The sequence below is a fragment of the Sus scrofa genome, chromosome 13 (assembly GCF_000003025.6).
Source record: "Sus scrofa isolate TJ Tabasco breed Duroc chromosome 13, Sscrofa11.1, whole genome shotgun sequence".
NCBI classification, from domain to species: domain Eukaryota; kingdom Metazoa; phylum Chordata; class Mammalia; order Artiodactyla; family Suidae; genus Sus; species Sus scrofa.
In genome coordinates, this window is record NC_010455.5 from 1,898,724 (window position 1) to 1,920,023 (window position 21,300).

Sequence of the window (21,300 nt, forward strand, 5' to 3'; positions counted from 1 at the left end):
AAATACACAAAAAGCTCATACAACAACAACAGCAGCAACAACAAAGAAACAACCCAATTGAAAAATGGGAAGAAGATCTGAGTAGACAGTTTACCAAAGAAGACATACAGATGGCCAACAGGCCCATGAAATTAGTTCCATGTCGTTAATTATTAGAGAAATGCATATCAAAACTACAATGAGGTACCATCTCACACTGGTCAGAATGGCCATCATTAAAAAGTCTAGAAATAACAAATGCTGGAGAAGGTGTAGAGAAAAGGGGGCCCTCCTACACTGTTGGTGGGAATGTAAATTGGTGCAGCTACTATGGAGAACAGTATGGAGGTTCCTCACAAAACTAAAATAGAGTCTCCATATGTTCCAACAACCCCGCTTCTGGGCATATATCAGGAGAAAACTATAATTCAAAAAGATAATGCCTCCCAATGTTAACTGCAGTGCTCTTTACAATAGTCAAGGCATGGAAATAACCTAAATGTCCATCAACAGAAGAATGGGTTAAGAAAAAGTGGTGCATATATACAATGGAATATTACTCAGCCATAAAAAGAATGAAATGATGCCATTCAAAGCAACATGGATGGATCTAGAGATGATCAACTAGGTGAAGTAAGTCAAAGACAAATACCATAGGATATCACTTATATGTGGAATCTAAAATATGACACAAATGAACTTATCTATGAAACAAAACTATACTCACAGAAATAGAGAAAAGACTTGTGGTTGCTGTGGGTAAGAGATGAAATGGGAGTTTGGGGTTAATAGATGTAAACTATTATACATAGAGCAAATAAACAACAATGTCCTGCTGAATAGCACAGGGAACTATATTCAATATCCTATAATAAGCCATAATGGATAAGAATATTTTGAAAAAGAATGTGTGTGTATATACATATACACATATATATACATATACATACATATGTATATATACACACACACATATGTATATAACTGAATCACTTTGCTGCATAGCAGAAATTAACACAACATTGTACATCAACTATATTTCAATAAAATAAAATTTAAAAAATAAAAAATATTTAGGTTAAAATGGGAAATTTCAAACAAATTAGCTTTTGTGTGATCCAAAATTCTGTCTGATTAAGCATAGATTTTCAAGAATTTGTGCCATTTGCATTCATTCCTATAAATAATCTTATCATGGGATGTGTCCATTTATTCTATTAATTTTGTTTCTCCCCAATTTTTCCTGAAATAGTAACCCACAAAAAACATATGGAAAAAAGCACAGAGAATTGTCTTTGATTTGAGATGTACATTCCCAAGAGGCTGGGAAGAGTTATTATGCTTGGAGAAACCATCTGAACTCAGTGTTGTGACAATACATCACAGGGAAGCTCTGGTGGGTTAAATTTTTAGCCTCTCAAAGTCATAGAACATTTGTCTTTAAATAAAAAATCCTTTAAAAAGAATATGAAACAGAATATTAGGGAAACTATTGAGAGTCTAGGTGTAACTTCTTGCCTCCTCCTACAGAACTGATTATAAAATGGAGGGAGGGACATTAAGCCTTGGCATTGACTGAGCAGAAATCAGCTTGTCAGATCCATTTGACTTTACATAAAAATTTACATGCAAGAATACCATTTGGCCATAAAAAAGAATGAAATAATGCCATTTGCAATAATGGGGAAGTACCTAGAGCATACTATGCTTAGTGAAAGAAGTTAGAAAAAGGCAAATACTATATAATATCATTTATACATGGAATCTAAAAAGTAATACTAATGAATGTCCATTCAAAACAGAAACAGATTCAGATATAGAAAACAAACTTGTGGTTACCAAAGAGGAGATGGAATGGGGAAGGCACAAATTAGGGATATGGGATTAACAGATACAAACTACTATATATAAAATAGATAAGTTACAAGGACTTACTGTATAGCACAGGGAGTTATGCCCATTATCTTGTAATAACCCACAATGAAAAATAATCTGCCAAAATACTGACTCATTATGCTGTATACTAGAAACTAACACAGTATTTTAAGTGAACTATGTTTCAATTAATAAAACAGTTCAACATTTTAAAAAAAGAATATGAAAAAGTATTTATGTATATGTATAACTGAGTCACTTTGCTATACAACATAAATTACATCAACATTGTAAACCAACATCAGCATTGTAAATCAACTATAATAAAATTTAATAAATAAATAAATCCTTTACTTTACTTAGATTCTTTCAAAAGTGTTACATAGCCATACTAACAATTTAACAGACAATTACAGGGAGTTCTGATTAAAGTAAACACCAATTTATAGCAATACTCCAAGGGAGTTTTTGGTCATCATATTCAGATGACTGAAATGTCTTTGTGTTTGATCTACTTTTCTTTATTATCCTTAGTTGTGGATAGATTTTTGTTTCTAAGTAGACACTTTGAAGTTGTTTGAAAACTCTCAGGTCACGAGACTACCAACAGAAGATGTCACTTAGTACACAATGTTGTCTTCAAGTGCAAATTCCTCTGTTTTTCTTTTGGCCCTGCCCACAGCATGTAGAAGTTCTTGGGCGAGGGATCTAACCTATACCACAGCAGTGATCCAAGACACTCCAGCGACAATGCTGGATCCACAAGAGAACTCCTGTTCTGCTTTTAAAATAGAATTATCTTCAATGCATATGTAACACATATTTGTCTATATATATTGTACCAAATTCTTTCCCTGATAAACCTACTATGCACTGGAGGAGGGGATATTAAACATAAGGTTCTGTGGGGAGGGCAGGATCAAGATGGTGGAGGAGTAAGATGTGACACTCACCTTCTCCCACAAACACAACTAAAAAAACTATCTACGTGTATAACAATTCATACAGAACATCTATTGAACACTGGCAGAAAACCTTAAACCTCCCAAAAGGGCAAGGAATCCTCCACATAACTGGGTAGAACAAAAGGAAATAAAGAGAGAGAGAGAGAGGAATCAGGACGGACTAGCAATCCTGAGAGGGAGCTGCAAAAGAAGAAAGGAACCCACACCCTGGGAAGCCACCTAACTGATGGAGAGATCAGCCAAGACAGAGGGACCTCAAAACCTCAGAGAAAAGCACAGCAGCTGGGTTGAGGAAGAAAAAACAGACAGCCACACAGGCCATCGGGATCACTTCCGGGGACACCACGGCCTGAGATGCTCAGAAGGGGGCTAGACACTGAAACTCAGGCTCTGGAACTTAGTCCTGGGGAGAGGATGAGGGTTGGCTGTGTGGAGACAGCCTGAAGGTCTAGAAAGTAGTGTGTCAACAGCTGGGGAGCAGAGCACCACAGGTGAGGGAACCCAGGAGGAGGTCTGGGCCTGCAAGGGAAGCAAGACACCATTGTTGGGGAGGGGAAGAGAAGGAGGGGTGGACTGCCACAGGAATATCTTCTTCTGCACATGTGTGGAATCTTGGAGGGCAGGGCTATGGTTAGCAAGGCACCTCTTATTGTGCTATGGGTGGTAGCACCTCCTGCATGAGCTAAGTGCAATGAGGCAACTCTTGCATGAACTAAAGGTGGCAGTGACAAACCACTGCAATTATTTCAGACTCCAGAGATGAGTGTTGCCCAACACCACTAGGGGTCCATGAACAAGCACTACCTGCAGCTCCAGTCACCTCAGAGTTTGTCACAGAGAAATGCATTGCAACCAAGCTCCAACCATTGTTGTTCTCACTCCCATGGGAAAGCACATGCCCTGCCACTGCCTCTGCCAAACATTCTGGGCACTGCCTACACCTGCCTGAGGGTTATTGCCACTTCCCAGGGCCCTGCCACCAGAAGCAGCCTGTGCCAACTTCCTCACTATAAAGGGCCCAGAAACCAGGCACTGGCATTAGCCCTGCGCATTGCCTCCATCTCCCTGGAAGCATACACAGCACCTTATTAAGGAGATAACAGCCTGCACACACTGAGGAAAGAGACAACAAGCATCCAAACCAAAAGCAGCCCTCACACCAAAAATAAACAGTAAGCCCTCACAAAATACCCAGGGGCGCTCTTGCATATAAACAGCCCTTCAAGACTACAGTATTTGATGTACCTAAAATCATAGAATAAGAAAAATATAAGTAAAATGAAGAAGCTCAGGAAGCATTCAGGAAGTTAAAAGAGAATACTCCTGAAGGAGATAAAAATGAAACAGACTTCTGCAATCTAACAGACACCAAAAAGAAGACAGTGAAAATACTGAAGGAATGAAGAGTGAATATGAAGGCATGAAGAGCAGATATGAACAGTAATGCAAATTACTTTAGACAGGAACTAGAAAATTTGAGGAACAAAGAAAAATTAGAAAATTCATTTGCAGAGATGCAAGCTAGTGAAAGGCACTGAAGAGCAGAATGAATAATGTAGAGGAATGAATTAGTGACCATGGAAGATAGAATAATGGAAAAAACCCAATCAGGATGGCAGACAGAAAACAAATGAAAAAAACATGAAAGCAAAATAAGAGCTCTATGGGATAATATAAAGTGGGACAATCTACACATAATAGGAATCCAGAAGGTGAAGAAAAAGAAAAGGGGATTGAAAATATATTTGAAAAAATCATGTCTGAAAACTTTCCAAATCTAAAGGAAACAGATATCAAGACAGAGGAAGTGAAGAGGGACTCAAACAAGTTGAACCAAAACAGGCTCATACCAAAACATAGTACAGTAAAAATGGCAAAAGTTAAAGAGAGGATTCTAAAGGCAGCAAGAGAAACACAAAGCATTAATTATAACGGAACTCCCATAAGGCTATCAGCTGCTTTCTCTACAGAAACACTACAGGGCAGAAGAGAGTGGCAAGATATATTCAAAGTTCTAAAGGGGAAAAAATTGCAGCCTAGAATACTCTACTTAGCAAGAATATCATTTAAAATAGAAGGAGAAATAAAGAATTTATCCAGCAAACAAAAGCTAAAAAAGTACAGCAATACTAAACCCATTCTAGAAATACTGAAAAGGCTTCTCTAAATAAAAAAGAAATAAGAAGAAATAAGATGGAGGAAATCACAACTGGAAAGCAATCACTTAAATAAGCCAGTATACAGATCTAAAAGGAAAAAAAAACTATTGTAAAAGCAAAGATAAACACAAGGAATAGCAAAAGGATAATCATGAAGATGTTAAAAAGGGACCTAGAAATCATAAAATGTGGGGGAGGAAAGTAAGAAAATCTAATCTTTTTCTTTAGAATGTGTTTGAGCCTATATGACTATCATGATAAAGCAAGTAGATATAGGAAGGGGTTAACAGGGCAACCTCAAATTGAGGTCGAACAATACAGTCACAAAAACTAAAAAGAAGAGGACAAGCAAAAAAGAAAAGAAAATCATCCAACCAAAAAAAAGAAAGGAATAATGGGGAAACATAGACTTAACTGAAAAACAAGGTTTAAAATGACAATAAATACATACTTATCAATAATTACCCTAAATATCAGTGGCTGAATGCTCCAATCAAAAGACATAGAGTAGCAGACTGGATTAAAAAAAAATCTACAATATGCTGCCTAGAAGACACTCACCTTAGGACAAAGGACACATATAAATTGAAAGTGAGGGGATGGAAAAAGATATCTCATGTGAGTGGAAAAGACAGGAAAGCAGGAATTGCAATGCTCATATCAGACAAAATAGGCCTTAAAATGAAGGCCATGAGGAAAGACAAAGAAGGACACTACTTAGTGGTTAAAGGATCCATTCAAGAAGAGGATATTATAGTCGTCAATATATATGTCCCTAATATACGAGCACCCAGATATCTACAACAAATACCAACAGACATAAAAGGAGAAATTGATGGGAGTACAATAACAGTAGAAGACTTTAACACCCCACTCACATCAATGGACAGATCCTCTAGATAGAAAATCAATAAGGCAACAGAGATCCTAAAGTACACAATAGAAAAGTTAGACTTAACTGACATTTTCAGGACATTACATCCAAAAAAAAAAAAAAAAATCAGAATATACATTCTTTTCAAGTGCACATGGAACATCCTCAAGGACTGATCACATACTGGGGCACAAAACTATGCTCAACAAATTTAAGAGTATAGAAATTATTTCAAGTATCTTCTTTGAACGCAATGGCATGAAACTGGAAATCAACCACGGGAAAAGAAATGAGAAAAAAATGACTACATGAAGACTAAACAACATGCTACTAAAAAACCAATGGGTCAATAAGGAAATCAAAGGGGAATTAAAAAATACTTTAAAACAAATGATAACAAAACCACAACCATTCAAAATCTATGGGATGACCCAAAAATAGTTCTTAGAGGGATGTTCATTGCAATACAGGCCTTCCTCAGAAAAGAAGAAAAATCTCGAATCAACAAGTTAACCTACCACCTAAAAGAATTAAAAAAGAACAAACAGGTTTTTTTTTTCCTCATTTATTTTCCTGTGGTTGATTTACAGTTTCATGCCATTGTGTTCAAAGAAGATACTTGAAATAATTAAAATCTCCTACTATGATTGTATTCCCATCAATTTCTCCTTTTATGTCTGTTGGTATTTGTTGTAGATATCTGGGTGCTCGTATATTAGGGACATATATATTGACGACTATAATATCCTCTTCTTGAATGGATCCTTTAACCACTAAGTAGTGTCTTTCTTTGTCTTTCCTCATGGCCTTCATTTTAAGGCCTATTTTGTCTGATATGAGCATTGCAATTCCTGCTTTCCTGTCTTTTCCATTCACATGAATTATCTTTTCCCATTCTCTCGCTGGAGGAGAATATAGGCAAAACATTCTCTGAAATGTTTCCTCAGGTCAGTCTCTCAAAGCAACAGAAATAAAAGCAAAAATAAACCAATGGGACCTAATCAAACTGACAAGCTTTTGCACAGCAAAGGAAACCCAAAAGAAAACAAAAAGACAAGTTACAGAATGGGAGAAAGTGGTTTCAAATGATGCAACTGACAAGGGCTTAATCTCTAGAATATACAAGCAACTTATACACCTCAACAGCAAAGAAACAAACAACCCAATGGAGAAATGGGCAAAAGACTTGAATAGACATTTTTCCAAAGAAGATGTACGGATGGCCAACAAGCACATGAAAAAATGCTCAACATCCTTGATTATAAGAGAAATGTAAATCAAAACTACCATGAGATACCACCTCACACCAGTCAGAATGGCCATCATTAATAATTTCACAAAGAACAAGTGCTGGAGGGGGTGTGAAGAGGGAACCCTCCTGTACTGCTGGTGGGAATGTAAGCTGGTACAACCACTATGGAGAACAATATGGAGGTACCTTAGAAGACTATACATAGAACTACCATATGACCCAGCAACTCCATTCTTGGGCGTATATCCATGCAAACTTTTCTTTAAAAAGACACATGCACCCACATGTTAACTGCAACTCTATTCACAATAGCCAAGACATGGAAACAACCCAAATGACCATTGATAGATGATTGGATTAAGAAGATGTGATATGTACTTTTGTGAGGTGCAATTTTAAAAGGTATTGTATTTTTGTATTCCTTTTCTAATATTTCATTGCTGGTATACAGAAATGCAACTGACTTCTGAATGTTAATCTTATATCCTGCTACTTTGCTGAATTTGTTAATCAGTTCAAGTAGTTTTTGGGTTCAGTCCTTAGGGTTTTCTATGTAGAGTATCATGTCGTCTGCATACAGTGACAGTTTTATCTCTTCCTATATGATACCTTTTATTTCTTTTGTTTGTCTAATTGCTGTGGCTAGGACTTCCAAAACTATGCTGAAGAGCAGTGGTGAGAGTGGGCATCCCTGTCTTGTTCCAGATTTGAGTGAGAAGGCTTTCAGTTTTTCCCCATTGAGTATTATATTTGCTGTGGGTTTATCATAAATGGCTTTGATTATGTTTAGGAATGTTCCCTCTATACCCACTTTGGTGAGGGTCTTGATCGTGAATGGATGTTGGACTTTGTCAAATGCTTTTTCTGCATCTATTGAGATGATCATATGATTTTTGACTTTTTTTTTGTTAATGTGGTGTATGATGCTGATTGATTTGCATATGTTGAACCATCCTTGTGAACCTGGGATGAACCCTACCTGGTCATGGTGTATGATCTTTTTGATATGTTGTTGGATTTGGTTGGCTAAGATTTTGTTGAGAATTTTTGCATCTATATTCATCAAAGATATTGGCCTAGTTTTCTTTTTTTGGTGGTATCTTTGTTTGGTTTTGGAATGAGGGTGATGGTGGCATCATAGAATGTCTTTGGGAGTATTCCTTCTTCTTCAACCTTTTGAAAGAGTTTAAGGAGGATGGGCACCAGTTCCTCATTATGTGTTTGATAGAATTCGCCTGTGAAGCCATATACATACACAGTGGAATACTACTCAGCCATAAAAAGAGCAAAATAATGCCATGTGCAGCAACATGGATGGAACTAGAGACTCTCATGCTGAGTGAAGTAAGTCAGAAAGAGAAAGACAAATATCATATGATATCACTTATATCTGGAATTTAATATACAGCACAAATGAACCTTTCTGCAGAAAAGAAAATCATGGACTTGGAGAATAGACTTGTGGTTGCCCAGGGGGAGGGGAACGGAGTGGGATGGATTGGGAGATTGGGTGAGATTCTGCTGTGTAGCACTGAAAACTATGTCCAGATACTTATAATGGAGCATGACAATGGGAGAAAAAAGTATGTATACACGTATGTGTAACTGGGTCCCCACGCTGTACAGTGGAAAAAAAATTTGTGTTGTGGTAATAACAATTAAAAAAAAGAAAAAGAAAACAAACAAAACCTAAAGTTAGCAGAAGGAAGGAGATCATAATGATATGTGAGGAAATCAATAAATCAGATATTCAAAAAAATAGAAAAAAATCAATAAAACCAAGAGCTTGTTTTTGGAAAAGGTAAACAAAATTGACAATCCTCTGGCCAGACTCACCAAGAAGAGGAGAGAAAGAACCCAAATAAACAAAATAAGAAATGAGAAAGGAGAAACCTAAAGGGATACTGAAGAAATACAAAAAAACCATAAGAGAATAATATGAACAATTATATGCCAACAAATTTGACAACCTAGAAGAAATGGACAACTTTCTAGAGACATACAGTGTGCCAAAACTGAATCAAGAAGAACTGAACAGACCTATCACTAGAAATGAAATTGAATATGTAATAAAAACACTCCCTACAAACAAAAGTCCAGGACCAGATGGCTTCACAGGTGAATTCTACCAAACATTCAAAGACAAATTTATACCCATCTTTCTGAAACTTTTCCAAAAGTTTGAAGAAGAAGGAATAATTCCAAAGACATTCCCTGAAGCCACCATCACCCTAATTCCAAAACCAGACAAAGATACTACCAAAAAAGAAAACTATAGGCCAATATCTTTGATGAATATAGATGCAAAAATTCTCAACAAAATTTTAGCCAACAGAATCCAACAAAATATAAAAAAGATCATACACCACAACCAAGTGGGATTCATTGCAAGTTCACAAGGATGGTTTCATCATACTCACATCAACCAACGTCAGACACCACATTAAGAGAAGAAAAGTCAAAAACCACGTGATCATCTCAATAGACACAGTAAAAGCACTTGACAAAATCCAACATCCATTCATGATAAAAACTCTTACCAAAGTGGGTTTAGAGGGAACATACCTTAACATAATAAAAGTCATTTATGACAAACCCTCAACCAATGTAATACTCAACAGAGAGAAGCTGAAAGCCTTCCCACCAAAATCTGGAACAAGACTAGGATGCCCACACTCACCACTTTTATTCAACATAGTATTGAAAGTTCTAGCCACAGCAATCCAACAAACAAAAGAAATAAAAGGTATCTCAATTAGAAGAGAAGAGATAAAACTGTCACTCTATGCAGAGGACATGATACTATATATAGGAAACACCAAGGACTTCACACAAAAACCACCCCAACAGATCAATGAATTATGCAAAGTAGCAGGATACAAGATTAATATTCAGAAATTGGTTTCATTTCTGTATGCTAACAATGAAACATAAGAAAAGGAATAGAAAAATACATTACCTTTTAAAATCGCACCCACCCAAATTAAATACATAAGAATAATTCTGACCAAGGAGGTGAAAGACTTATATCCTGAGAACTATAAAACATTAATCAAAGAAATTAAAGAGGATTCAAAGAAATGGAAAGATATTCCATGCTCCTGGACTAGAAGAATTTATATCATTAAAATGACCATACTGGGGGTTTGGGATGGAAATGCTATAAAACTGGATTGTGATTATAAATGTACAACTATAAATGTAATAAAATTCATTGAGTAAAAAAAAATAAAGAAAATCGAAATAAGTTTTGGGCAAAAAAATAAAAAATAAAAAATAAAATGACCATACTATCCAAAGTAATCAATGCAATCCATAGCACATTACCCATGACATTTTTCATACAACTAGAACAAACAATCCAAAAATGTATATGGAACCATAAAAGATCCAGAATTGCCAAAGCAATCCTGAGGGGGAAAAAAAAAAAGCAATCCTGGGGGAAAAAAAAAACAAGCAGGGCATAACTCACCCAGACTTCAGACAATATTACAAAGCTACAGTAATCAAGACAGTGAGTGTGGTACCAGTACCAAAACAGACATACAGACCAATGGGAACCCAGAAATAAACCCAGACAGCTATAGTCAATTAATCTTTGACAAAGGAGGCAAGAATATAAAATGGAAAAAGATGCTATTCAGCAAGTGGTGCTGGAAAAAATGGACAGCTACATGTAAATCAATAAAACTAGAACACATCCTCTCACCATGCACAAAAATAAACTTAAAATGGCTTAAAGACTTAAACATAAGGCAAGGCACCATAAAACTCATAGAAGAGAATGTACACAAAACATTCTCTGAAATCAACTGTATGAATGTTTTCTTAGGTCATCTCCAAAAGCAATAGAAATAAAAACAAAAATAAACTAATGGGACCTAATCAAACTTACAAGTTTTACACAGCAAAGGAAGCCATTAACCGCCCCTCCCCCAAAAACAGACAACATAGAGAATGGGAGAATATAGTTTCAAAAGATGCAACTGACAAGGGCTTAAACTCTAAAATATGCAAACAACTCATACAACTCAACAGCAAAAAAGCCCAACCCAACAACCCAACTAAAAAATGGGCAGAAGACCTGAGTAGACATTTCTCCAAAGAAGATGGCCAACAGGCACATGAAAAAATTCTCAACATTACTGATGATTAGAGAAATGCAAATCAAAACTACAATGAGGTACTACCTCACACTAGTCAGAATGGCTAATATTAATAAGTCTACAAATAGCAAATGCTAGATAGGGTATGGAGAAAAGTGTATCCCCATTTGTTGTTGGTGGGAACATAAATTGGTACAACCACTATGGAAAACAGTATGGAGGTACCTCAAAAAACTAAATAGAGAACTACCATATGATCCAGCAATCCCACTCCTGGGCATATATCTGGACAAAACTTTCACCGAAATAGATGCATGCACCCCTATGTTCATTGCAGCACTATTCAAAATAGCCAAGATATAGAAACAACCTAAATGTCCAACAGCTGATGAATGGATTAAGAAGATGTGGTACATATACACAATGAAATACTACTCAGCCATAAAAGAGAACAAAATAATGTCATTTGCACAAACATGCATGGAACAAGAGACTCTTACTAAGTGAAGTAAGTGGGAAAGAGAAAGACAAATACCACACAAAAATCGCTTATATCTGAAATCTAACATATGGCACAAATGAACATATCTACAGAAAATAAATAAACTCATGGGCATGGAGAACATACTTGTGGGTGTCAGGGGGGAGGGAGTGGAATGGACTGGGTGTTTGGGGTTAGCAGATGCAAACTATTGGTTTGGAGTAGATAAACAATGAGATTCTGCTGTACAGCACAGGGAACTATATCTAATCACTTGTGATAGAACATGATAGAGGATAATGTGAGAAAAAGAATGTGTACATAAATATATATATAACTGGGCCACTTTCATATACAGCAGAAAATGACATAATACTGTAAATCAAATATAATAAAAAATAAACTCCTGTCTGAAAGGTTAAAAAAAAAAGACAAAGTCCTGTGACACTTTTAGTAGCCCTACATCTTTGTCAGCACTTGTTACTGTCAATTTTATAAAATTTAGGCTTTCTTATGGGTGTGGTATACTGCTCTGTGGTACACTACATTGTTGGTGGGAGTGTCAATTAGTACAAACTTTCTGGAAAACTGTTTGGCTGTAAAGACTAAAGCTCAATATAGGCATACAGGTTATGATCTAGACATTCTACTTCTGAAATACAAACCCAATAGAATTATGTACAAAAGTGAACTGAAATACCCTGGTCATAGCAGCATTATTTATAGAGGCAAAATCTGGGAACAACCCAAATATCTATCAACAGCAGACTGGATAAATAAATCATTGTGTACTCACACAATGGAAGCATATACGGCAATGTGATTGAATAAACTATTGTTATCTACAACACAGATTCATCTCAAGAGTACATATTTGAGCAAAAAAGCCAGAAATTGAAGAGTGTATCTTGTATGATTCCACTCACAATTTCATTAATAGGCAAAACTCACTTACAGTTCCAGGACAGTGATTAGGGAGGGCTGCTTGTGATTGGAGTGGAAAGAGGGTGTTTCTGAGATGCTCTTCCAGAAATAATGTCCTATTTCTTTACCTGGGTGGCGAGTGCACAGGTGTATTTATATTCATCAAGCTGTGCATTTATAATTTGTGTACTTTTCTAATGCATGTTAGAGTTTAACCATAAGTTTGAGATCTAAGGCACAGCATGGTAACTGCAGACAGTAATACTGTATCACATACTTAAAAGTTGCTAAGAGACTAGATCTTACATGTTCTTACCACAAAAAGAAATAATAATTGTGACATGATAGAAGAGTTAGCTAACAGTATAACCCTATTATAATATATAAATGTATAAAACCAACAAGTTGAACACCTTAAACTTACACAATGTTCTATGTCAATTATCTCAATTTTCAAAAGTTTAATAAATGTTTAAAGGCAAACTTAACCCCTCATTCATTAAGGTTTTGGAGACTGACATGGCATGGTGACGAAAGTCCTACAGTACTGGTGTCCCACAAGACTTGGCATTTCCCCCAGGTTGGTGTGGGTCGTGCTTCTTGTGGTGCAGGTTATGCCTACTCAGCTGGGTTGTGTTCCTGTGAGAGCAGGCGCTTTTGGGCCATACATTTTGCCTAATGTACTCTTAGCTGGCTTGCACTCAAGGAAATGAAGCTAGAGTTCTTAAGTGAGAAAGACCCTGGAAAAATAGAAAAGAGAGATGGCTTTTTTTCTTTTTTTCTGTCCATATCACTTTTTTTGGGGGGATGGGGGTTTAATGGCCACACCTGAGGTATATAGAAGTCCCCAGGCTAGGAGTCGACTGGAACTGCAGCTGGCCAGTCTATGCCACAGACTCAGCAGTGTGGGATCTGAGCCACATGTGTGACCCACACCTCAGCTTTTGGCAACGCCGAATCCTTAACCCATTGAGCAAGGCCAGGGATCAAACCCACATCCTCATGGATACCAATTGGGTTTTGTTTTTTTTTTTTTTTTTTGTCTTTTTGCTATTTCTTGGGCCACTCCCGCGGCATATGGAGGTTCCCAGGCTAGGGGTCTAATCGGAGCTGTAGCCACCGGCCTACGCCAGAGCCACAGCAACACGGGATCCGAGCCGCGTCTGCAGCCTACACCACAGCTCATGGCAACGCCGGATCATTAACCCACTGAGCAAGGGCAGGGACCGAACCTGCAACCTCATGGTTCCTAGTCGGATTCGTTAACCACTGCGCCACGACGGGAACTCCCCCAATTGGGTTCTTAACCCACTGAGCCACAATGGGAACTCCATCTTTCTGTCCATATCTTGAGGAACCCGGAAGAATATAATGGAATGGAGTGGAATTCCTTTGTAGCTGTGAAGCACAAGGAAAGTTCTGAATAGGTATTCTCAAAAAAAAAAAAAAATACATGCACAAAAGATGTGCAAGGGCTCCTCACTGTCTATACTCATCCCATATATGAAGAGGATCAGTCACAAGGGACTTACTTTTAAAATTCTGAACAGTTGCGCCCATGATGATTTCAACTCAGGATTGCTACCAAAGTACCTTAAAGCAGGGTTCTCCCTCTTTGCCAGAAGTGTTGTTGGGAAATGAGCCCTAATGTTAGTTTGCAGCCCCGCAGTCCCAGCACTTACAGGGTCTCCTCGTAGGCCCTTTGGTCCATGGTCACCAGAAATCCCTCTTTTCCCCGGGATTCCCTAAAGTTCACACAAATCAGAAGAAGGACAAGATAAGAATTTTTAATAACATTAATAAAAACAAACAGCTTACGTTCTTCCTGATCTGAATTATTAAATATTAAATATTTAATTATTTTAAAGCTGGAAAGAGGAACTACTGATAGTTTCAGGCATCATATGAGTAATTTAAAAGTGACCTCAATTATTTGTCACAGTGGTGAATTGGTTGTTCTAGACATACTTGTCTAGTTTTTACAACTACTTTACAAACCATGTATTGTTTATTTTTGTTATTTTTTTGATGAGACAGCTGAAATTAGATTATCCATTTTCCCAAAAGGGGTTGCATCAGCTAGAAAGTGGTTTCCTGACTCAGCTGTTCACACTGTCAGACAGATAAAGTGGATGATGCAAGTATGGCTGTGGCTGGGATTTATTCCAGATGGGAACGGATGGCAGATGCCTCCAGAGTGCTGCCAGCCCCAAGGCTCTGGTCCCAGGAGGATAGGAGGCGAGTGAAACACAGCCCCCAGCCTGCCTACAGACACATGAGCCACACATCAATTGAACTTCTCAGACACACAAGAAATGTTTGTTGTTGCATGCAATTGAGTCTTGTAATTATCACTATATCATGGCACTAGCTGACTGATACACTTGGGGTAGCTGTCTACTCTGTTAGTCTCATCTTTAATTCCCAGGACAGTTTTCATGTTTTCCCTTTATTAAATCCCTACCTGGGCTCCTTCATCGCCTTTTTCTCCTTTTACCCCGGGAAAACCACCGTCACCCTAAAAACAGAAGAATAAACTCAAATCCCCATTTTCTTAATGAGAAACAGCTCAGAGTGATCTTCACGGTACAAAGAGGAGGCTCTACCTGCTCTCCATTTAACCCATCAATTCCGCTTTCCCCAACTTCTCCCTGAAAAGACAGATATGATCAGAAGAGATTGCATTTCATTTATATGGAAAGAAGCCAGACACCAAAGAAGTCTAATTTTGTGTTCCATATACAGCCTCTTTGCTAGGCCCTGGGTCATATAAAAGATTACTGAGTCATAGAAACAGTCAACAAATAATACACATTGCTTGCAATAAAAGGCAGGAGTAAACAAAAATAAAATGGTTAGCAATAAAAAGGAAGGTCAACAGAATCTTAGTTTGTGCAATTTCCTGGCCAATAGCCTCAAAAATAAAAATATTTCTAGACAACAGATGGGCAGATAAATGATGTTTGGTATCATTACCTCCTGTCCATTCAGTCCCCTGCTTCCCTGAAAATAAAAAAGACAATAAGGATTAGTGCAGGAAAATGGAATTAATGCTCGGGAGACTTCACAGTACCTTATGTGACCCTTACCTTAGGACCTTTGGCGCCATAGCATCCCTTAGTACCTTGCTCTCCCACTGGTCCAGTGGCTCCTCTTTCCCCCTGAAAAAAGAGCATATACCCGGATAAGATTTTTCTCTTGTCATCTGGAATCTGTCTTGGAAATCTGACAACTTCTGTGTTGGAAAAAAAAAAAAAAAAAACCTTTGACTGCTCATAGTTTACAATCCAGAATCCATGCTTATAAAAACTGAGAAGTAAATGAGATCTACTCTGATGACAGTCCTTTGCATTGGATCCCACCTGGATATTTCCCAGGATGGGGCAGTATCTAAATAAAAGACATACAAACAATTGGCAGCTAAAATGCATTCTTAAAATTTCAGGCGATCTTCCAGAGACAGATAATGAAGAATTGGTGAGACACTGGAGAAGGATGCCCTAGGTATAATCTAAGCAAAAGGCATATTTCTAGACCAAATTCCATCTTCCTTTTCTTTCTTCTTCTTAAACTAAAAGCTGCCCCTGCAATCCTTGTCTCAGTAGCCCTACAAGTCTGTGCAGTCTTGTGAGGTGGAGACAAGGATGTCATTCTCAGCCTCTCCCTCCGCAAGTGGTCACCAAGTTACATCCATCCAAGGTCTTTAGCATCCGTTCATACTGCCCTAAACTAAGGTTTGGACCTTTTTTCTTGCATCTACCACTGCAGGACTTTTGCCTGTAACTTAACTCCTGCCTTATCATCATCTATGATGTTGCTTGAGCTAAATCCATACCCTAACCATTTTCACTCCTGTTCGATGACTGCCCATGAACTGGAAGATGCCATCCACGTTCTCTGTAGGGTATTCAAGACTCACAGAACTCTGGGTCTGCTTCCCATCTAACCTCCTTTCATTGTGTCCTGGGTTCTAGCCATGGTGACATCTCATTCGGCAAACACACACTTCTCTGACTCAGTTACATGTCCTTGAACACATTGTTCTCTCCATAACAGAGTGTTCTTCCACACAAACTCTGCCTGGAGAAAGTTCTACCTGCCCCTTAGATTCTGCCCAAGTTTTACCCCTGTTTGCAGTCTTTATCTCCCAAGTCCCAACTGCCACCCAGGCTGCTACCTGAGGATTATTAGGCATTTGCGTGGTCACGCTCTTTTGTACTGAACCTCACTTTACCCCTAGCAGAGCCCTTGTGTATAACAGCTGCTACTACCACTGTCTCATTTGCCTTTCCACTAGTCCGGAAGTTATCTGAGGTAGGAGCCATTATTTTTTTATTTTCTTTATTTTTATTTCTAGGGCCTAGCCTTATGCACATAGTAAGATGCCTTAATATATATTTGTTAAATGAATAATGAGTGAATTTATGAGTGAGGTCTTTAATAAATAATGTGGTCAATGATAAGATGCTTAACGTATACTTGTTAAATGGATCAGGGAGGGAGGGAGAAAGGAAGGAAGGAAAGAGGGAGGGAAGAAAAGAAGGATATTTATTTATTTATTTATTTATTTATTTATTTATTTTTTTGTCTTTTTGCTATTTCTTTGGCTGCTACTGCGGCATATGGAGGTTCCCAGGCTAGGGGTCGAATCGGAGCTGTAGCTGCCAGCCTACACCAGAGCCGCAGCAACGTGGGATCCGAGCCGCGTCTGCAACCTACACCACAGCTCACGGCAACGCCGGACCCTTAACCCACTGAGCAAGGGCAGGGACCGAACCCGCAACCTCATGGCTCCTAGTTGGATTCGTTAACCACTGCGCCACGACGGGAACTCCAAGAAGGGTATTTAGATGGATGAATGGAGTCATGAGAAGAGCAAGGTCCTTGATAAACAGGGTGGTACATTTGTTCACCTGTGCAAAATGGATCAGGAAGGGAAAAATGGCAATGATTTGACTCCCCTGGTGAAAAAGAACTTTTGCACTGAGTCCATTGTACAATGCTAGTGGATAGCCAAAGAGAAGACAATATGTTAATTAAAAACTCTTGACCACCAGAAGCCCAATGAAGATGAGGAAAGACCTCAGATTTTTTTTTTTTTTTTTTTTTGTCTTTTTGCCTTTTCTAGGGCCACTCCCACGGCATATGGTGGTTCCCAGGCTAGGGGTTCAATCGGAGCTGTAGCCACCAGCCTATGCCAGAGCCACAGCAACGCAGGATCCGAGCTGCGTCTGCAACCTATACCACAGCTCATGGCAACGCCGGATCCTTAACCCACTGAGCAAGGCCAGGGATCAAACCCGCAACCTCATGGTTCCTAGTCAGATTCATTAACCACTGAGCCACGACGGGAACTCCAGACCTCAGATTTTGCATACAAATCCTTAGAACTTGACTTGGCTTGCTTCCTTATGAATTGACACAAATGATTTCATTTTGTAAATACCTTCTTAGGAATAAATGGAACTGGAAAAAGCCGTGACTTACAGCAATGCCCTCCTCTCCCAGGTAGCCGTCGCTGCCTTTAAAACCTGGGGGTCCCTGGGAACAAAGAAAGGAAGAAAACATTAGCACTCCATACACCAAAACCGAGGTAATCAAGCAGAGTTCTTCAGCTTTACAAGTTTACTTTATGTAGAACAGTATGAGTTTGGAAAAAAACTCCCTCTACAGTCTAGGCTGCATTTTTACAAATAAAAATAAATGGAATTTTGAGACAAGTATCCAGTTAACTCAAGGATGTGTATATGTGGAAATTATAATATTGTCCATAATTCCTTCTCGAGTTATATATAGAGCTAGAGTTTTTTTTTTTCCCAGACATTCAAACGCTCACAGCTATATTTACCCCTGACAGCCTAGAATTATCCTTTTTCATCACACAATTCTTTTTGAGGATTTAGGCTACACATAAGAAAAATAGAACATGTATATTTCTGTATTTTTTTCTGAGACCTGTTTTAAAAAAATTCTACCATTCTCTTTATATGAAGTCAAGCATTCTGGAAATAATTAGCCCCAAAACTTTCTTCAAAGAAACAGCCATGGTAATTTGGAAGTTATAGTGCTATCTATAAACTATTCAAAAATCAAACACACATGTAAAAAAATATATTGAAATTATTAAACACACTCATAGTATGTTTATACACACTTGAACATTTCTGCAAGCCCCAAATCACATTTTTATATAAGGCTACACCAGCTTCTTTGGGTTAGAAAATACACAAATCTCTTGTTAGTTACTGTTTTTATAATTGGCCTGTTTTTACTAATATATCTGTGGCAACATTTTGGTCTGGCTAGAGCTGAATCAAACATTTTAGCATCTTTTGCTATGTATGATAAAGTGATCTGATCTTGCTTTTCAGCGGACTATATAACCTATTTCCCTACTTGATTTGAATGACTCTGCATCCATTAAAAATGAAAATTGAGGAGTTCCTGCTGTGGCACAACAGGATAGGGAGTGTCTCTGGTGTACTGGGATGCAGGTTTGATTCCCAGCCAAGAACAGTGGGTTAAGGATCCAGTGTTGCCACCGATGTTGCATAGGTTGCAAGTGCAGCTCAGAATCTGATCCCTGGCCTGGAACTCCATATGCTGCAGGGCAGCCAAAAAAGAAAAACAAAAAACAAAAAAAGAAATTGAAATAACTTGTTAGTATTAAGGAGGTTTTCATTATTCAGAATAAGAGATCACAGTTGGTTTTTCCACATCGTTGTCATCACTGACACAACATTGTATAATCAATGATCTTGGCAGTTTTTCTCCTCACACTTGTAAAAAAAGGTTTTTTTTTTTTTTTTTAAGACTTCAATTCAGAACACCAAGGAAAAGTCATGACTAGCTAATCTGACATATAGGAACAGGAGTCTGATAAATGGTCACTTTAGAGGCTCTATCTAGAATTCAAAAACACCCTTGATTTCTATCTATACACACATAATACATAATACATAAGACATAATACATTCAAATAAAGTGACCACGATCATAACTAAAATCACCTTTTTCCCTGCTGGTCCAGGTTCTCCCATTGTGCCATCTTCTCCGACGCACTTGCAGAATAAACAGCAGCATGTCCTTTCTGCAACATTGACCTTGGGGAGGATAGGAAATGCATGATATTTGGTGGCACTGCTCCTCAACAAGGACCTACTGTAAAGCACAGGGAACTCTACTCAATATCTTGTAATAACCTATAAGGGAAAAGAATCAGAAAAGAACCTATCTACCTGTTTGTCTGTCTGTCTATCTATCTATCTATCTAATCACTGTGCTATACACCTGAAACCAATACAATATTGTAAATCAACTATATTTCAATAAAAATAAATAACAGCAAAAAAGAAACATGCTTTGACATCTCTCTACCTGAAATGTGTGAAACCATAATAATACTACATTTCTTTTACAGTACCTCTTTTTTTTTTTTTTTTTTTTTTTGTCTTTTTGTCTTTAGTTGTTGTTGTTTTGTTGCTATTTTTGGGCCGCTCTCACGGCATATGGAGGTTCCAGCTAGGGTCGAATCGGAGCTGTAGCCACCGGCCTACGCCAGAGCCCAGCAACGCAGGATCCGAGCCGCGTCTGCAACCTACACCACAGCTCACGCAACGCCGGATCGTTAACCCACTAAGCAAGGCAGGACCGAACCGCAACCTCATGGTTCCTAGTCGGATTCGTTAACCACTGCGCCACGACGGGAACTCCTACAGTACCCTCTTATTTGGGCTGTTCACTAAATCAGGAAAGCCTTACTTCATTCCCAAATGAACAAAATTAGTACAAATCCATAAGCTGAAATATTAAACCCATATACAAAACAAATAGAAGTTTTAAACTCACCAGCCTTTTCTGAATAACTCACCAGCTGCCTTGACAGTCGGCTGCCTAGGTCCCTCATTCCAAGAGTGAACTGGGTCCTATACTCAAATCCTTTCCCAAATTCAATGTAGAGAAGATCAGCCAGGTCACTGGAATCAGTGGCTCCATCCAGAGCAACAGTGATGAGGGCATTCAAACCTATCCAACACAGTTGATAATTCTCCAGGTAAGGAGAGTTTGATTACTTTAATTGTTTTGCATATGTATTTGAATTGCTATTCCAGGAAACCAATTGCAAGAAGAACAGTTATTTTATTTCCTATTTCTCCCAACTGCAAAATGCAAAACTAACCAGTAACAATACTATCAGGGAACAAACGGAATTCCATTTTTCAAAACAAATTCAATTGGATAATACTTTACATATTAAATCATAACAGAATTTTTAATTCTCTGATGATTTAAAGTGAGTTTAAATGAATCAACAGAGAAAAAGGAACCCTTGTACTTTGCTGTTGGGAATGTAAATTGGTGCAGCCACTATGGAAAACAGTATGGAGCTTCCTCAAAACTAAAACTAAAGCTGCCATATAATCCTGCAATCCCACTCCTGGGCATATATCTGGATAAAACTCTAATTTGAAAAGATACGTGCACCCAAATGTTCATTGCAGTACTATTTACAATAGCCAAGACATGGAAACAACCTAAATGTCCATTAACAGATGAATAGATTAAGAAGATGTGGTATATATCTGCAATGGAATATTACTCGGCCATAAAAAGAATGAGATAATGCCACTTGCAGCAATATGGATGGACCTAGAGATTATCATAGTGAAAGAAGTGAGTCAGGCA

At 38.0% G+C, this 21,300-nt stretch overlaps 1 protein-coding gene across 1 annotated transcript in view; it reads right to left on the minus strand.

Moving 5' to 3' along the window:
* Positions 1-21,300, minus strand: part of COL6A6 (collagen type VI alpha 6 chain) — a 168,494-nt gene that overhangs the window by 81,249 nt on the left and 65,945 nt on the right. The window contains 8 exon segments of the mRNA XM_021071331.1: positions 14,298-14,360; positions 15,080-15,133; positions 15,222-15,266; positions 15,592-15,618; positions 15,705-15,776; positions 18,103-18,156; positions 19,626-19,718; positions 20,486-20,640. Coding sequence (XP_020926990.1) covers positions 14,298-14,360; positions 15,080-15,133; positions 15,222-15,266; positions 15,592-15,618; positions 15,705-15,776; positions 18,103-18,156; positions 19,626-19,718; positions 20,486-20,640 — 563 coding nt within the window.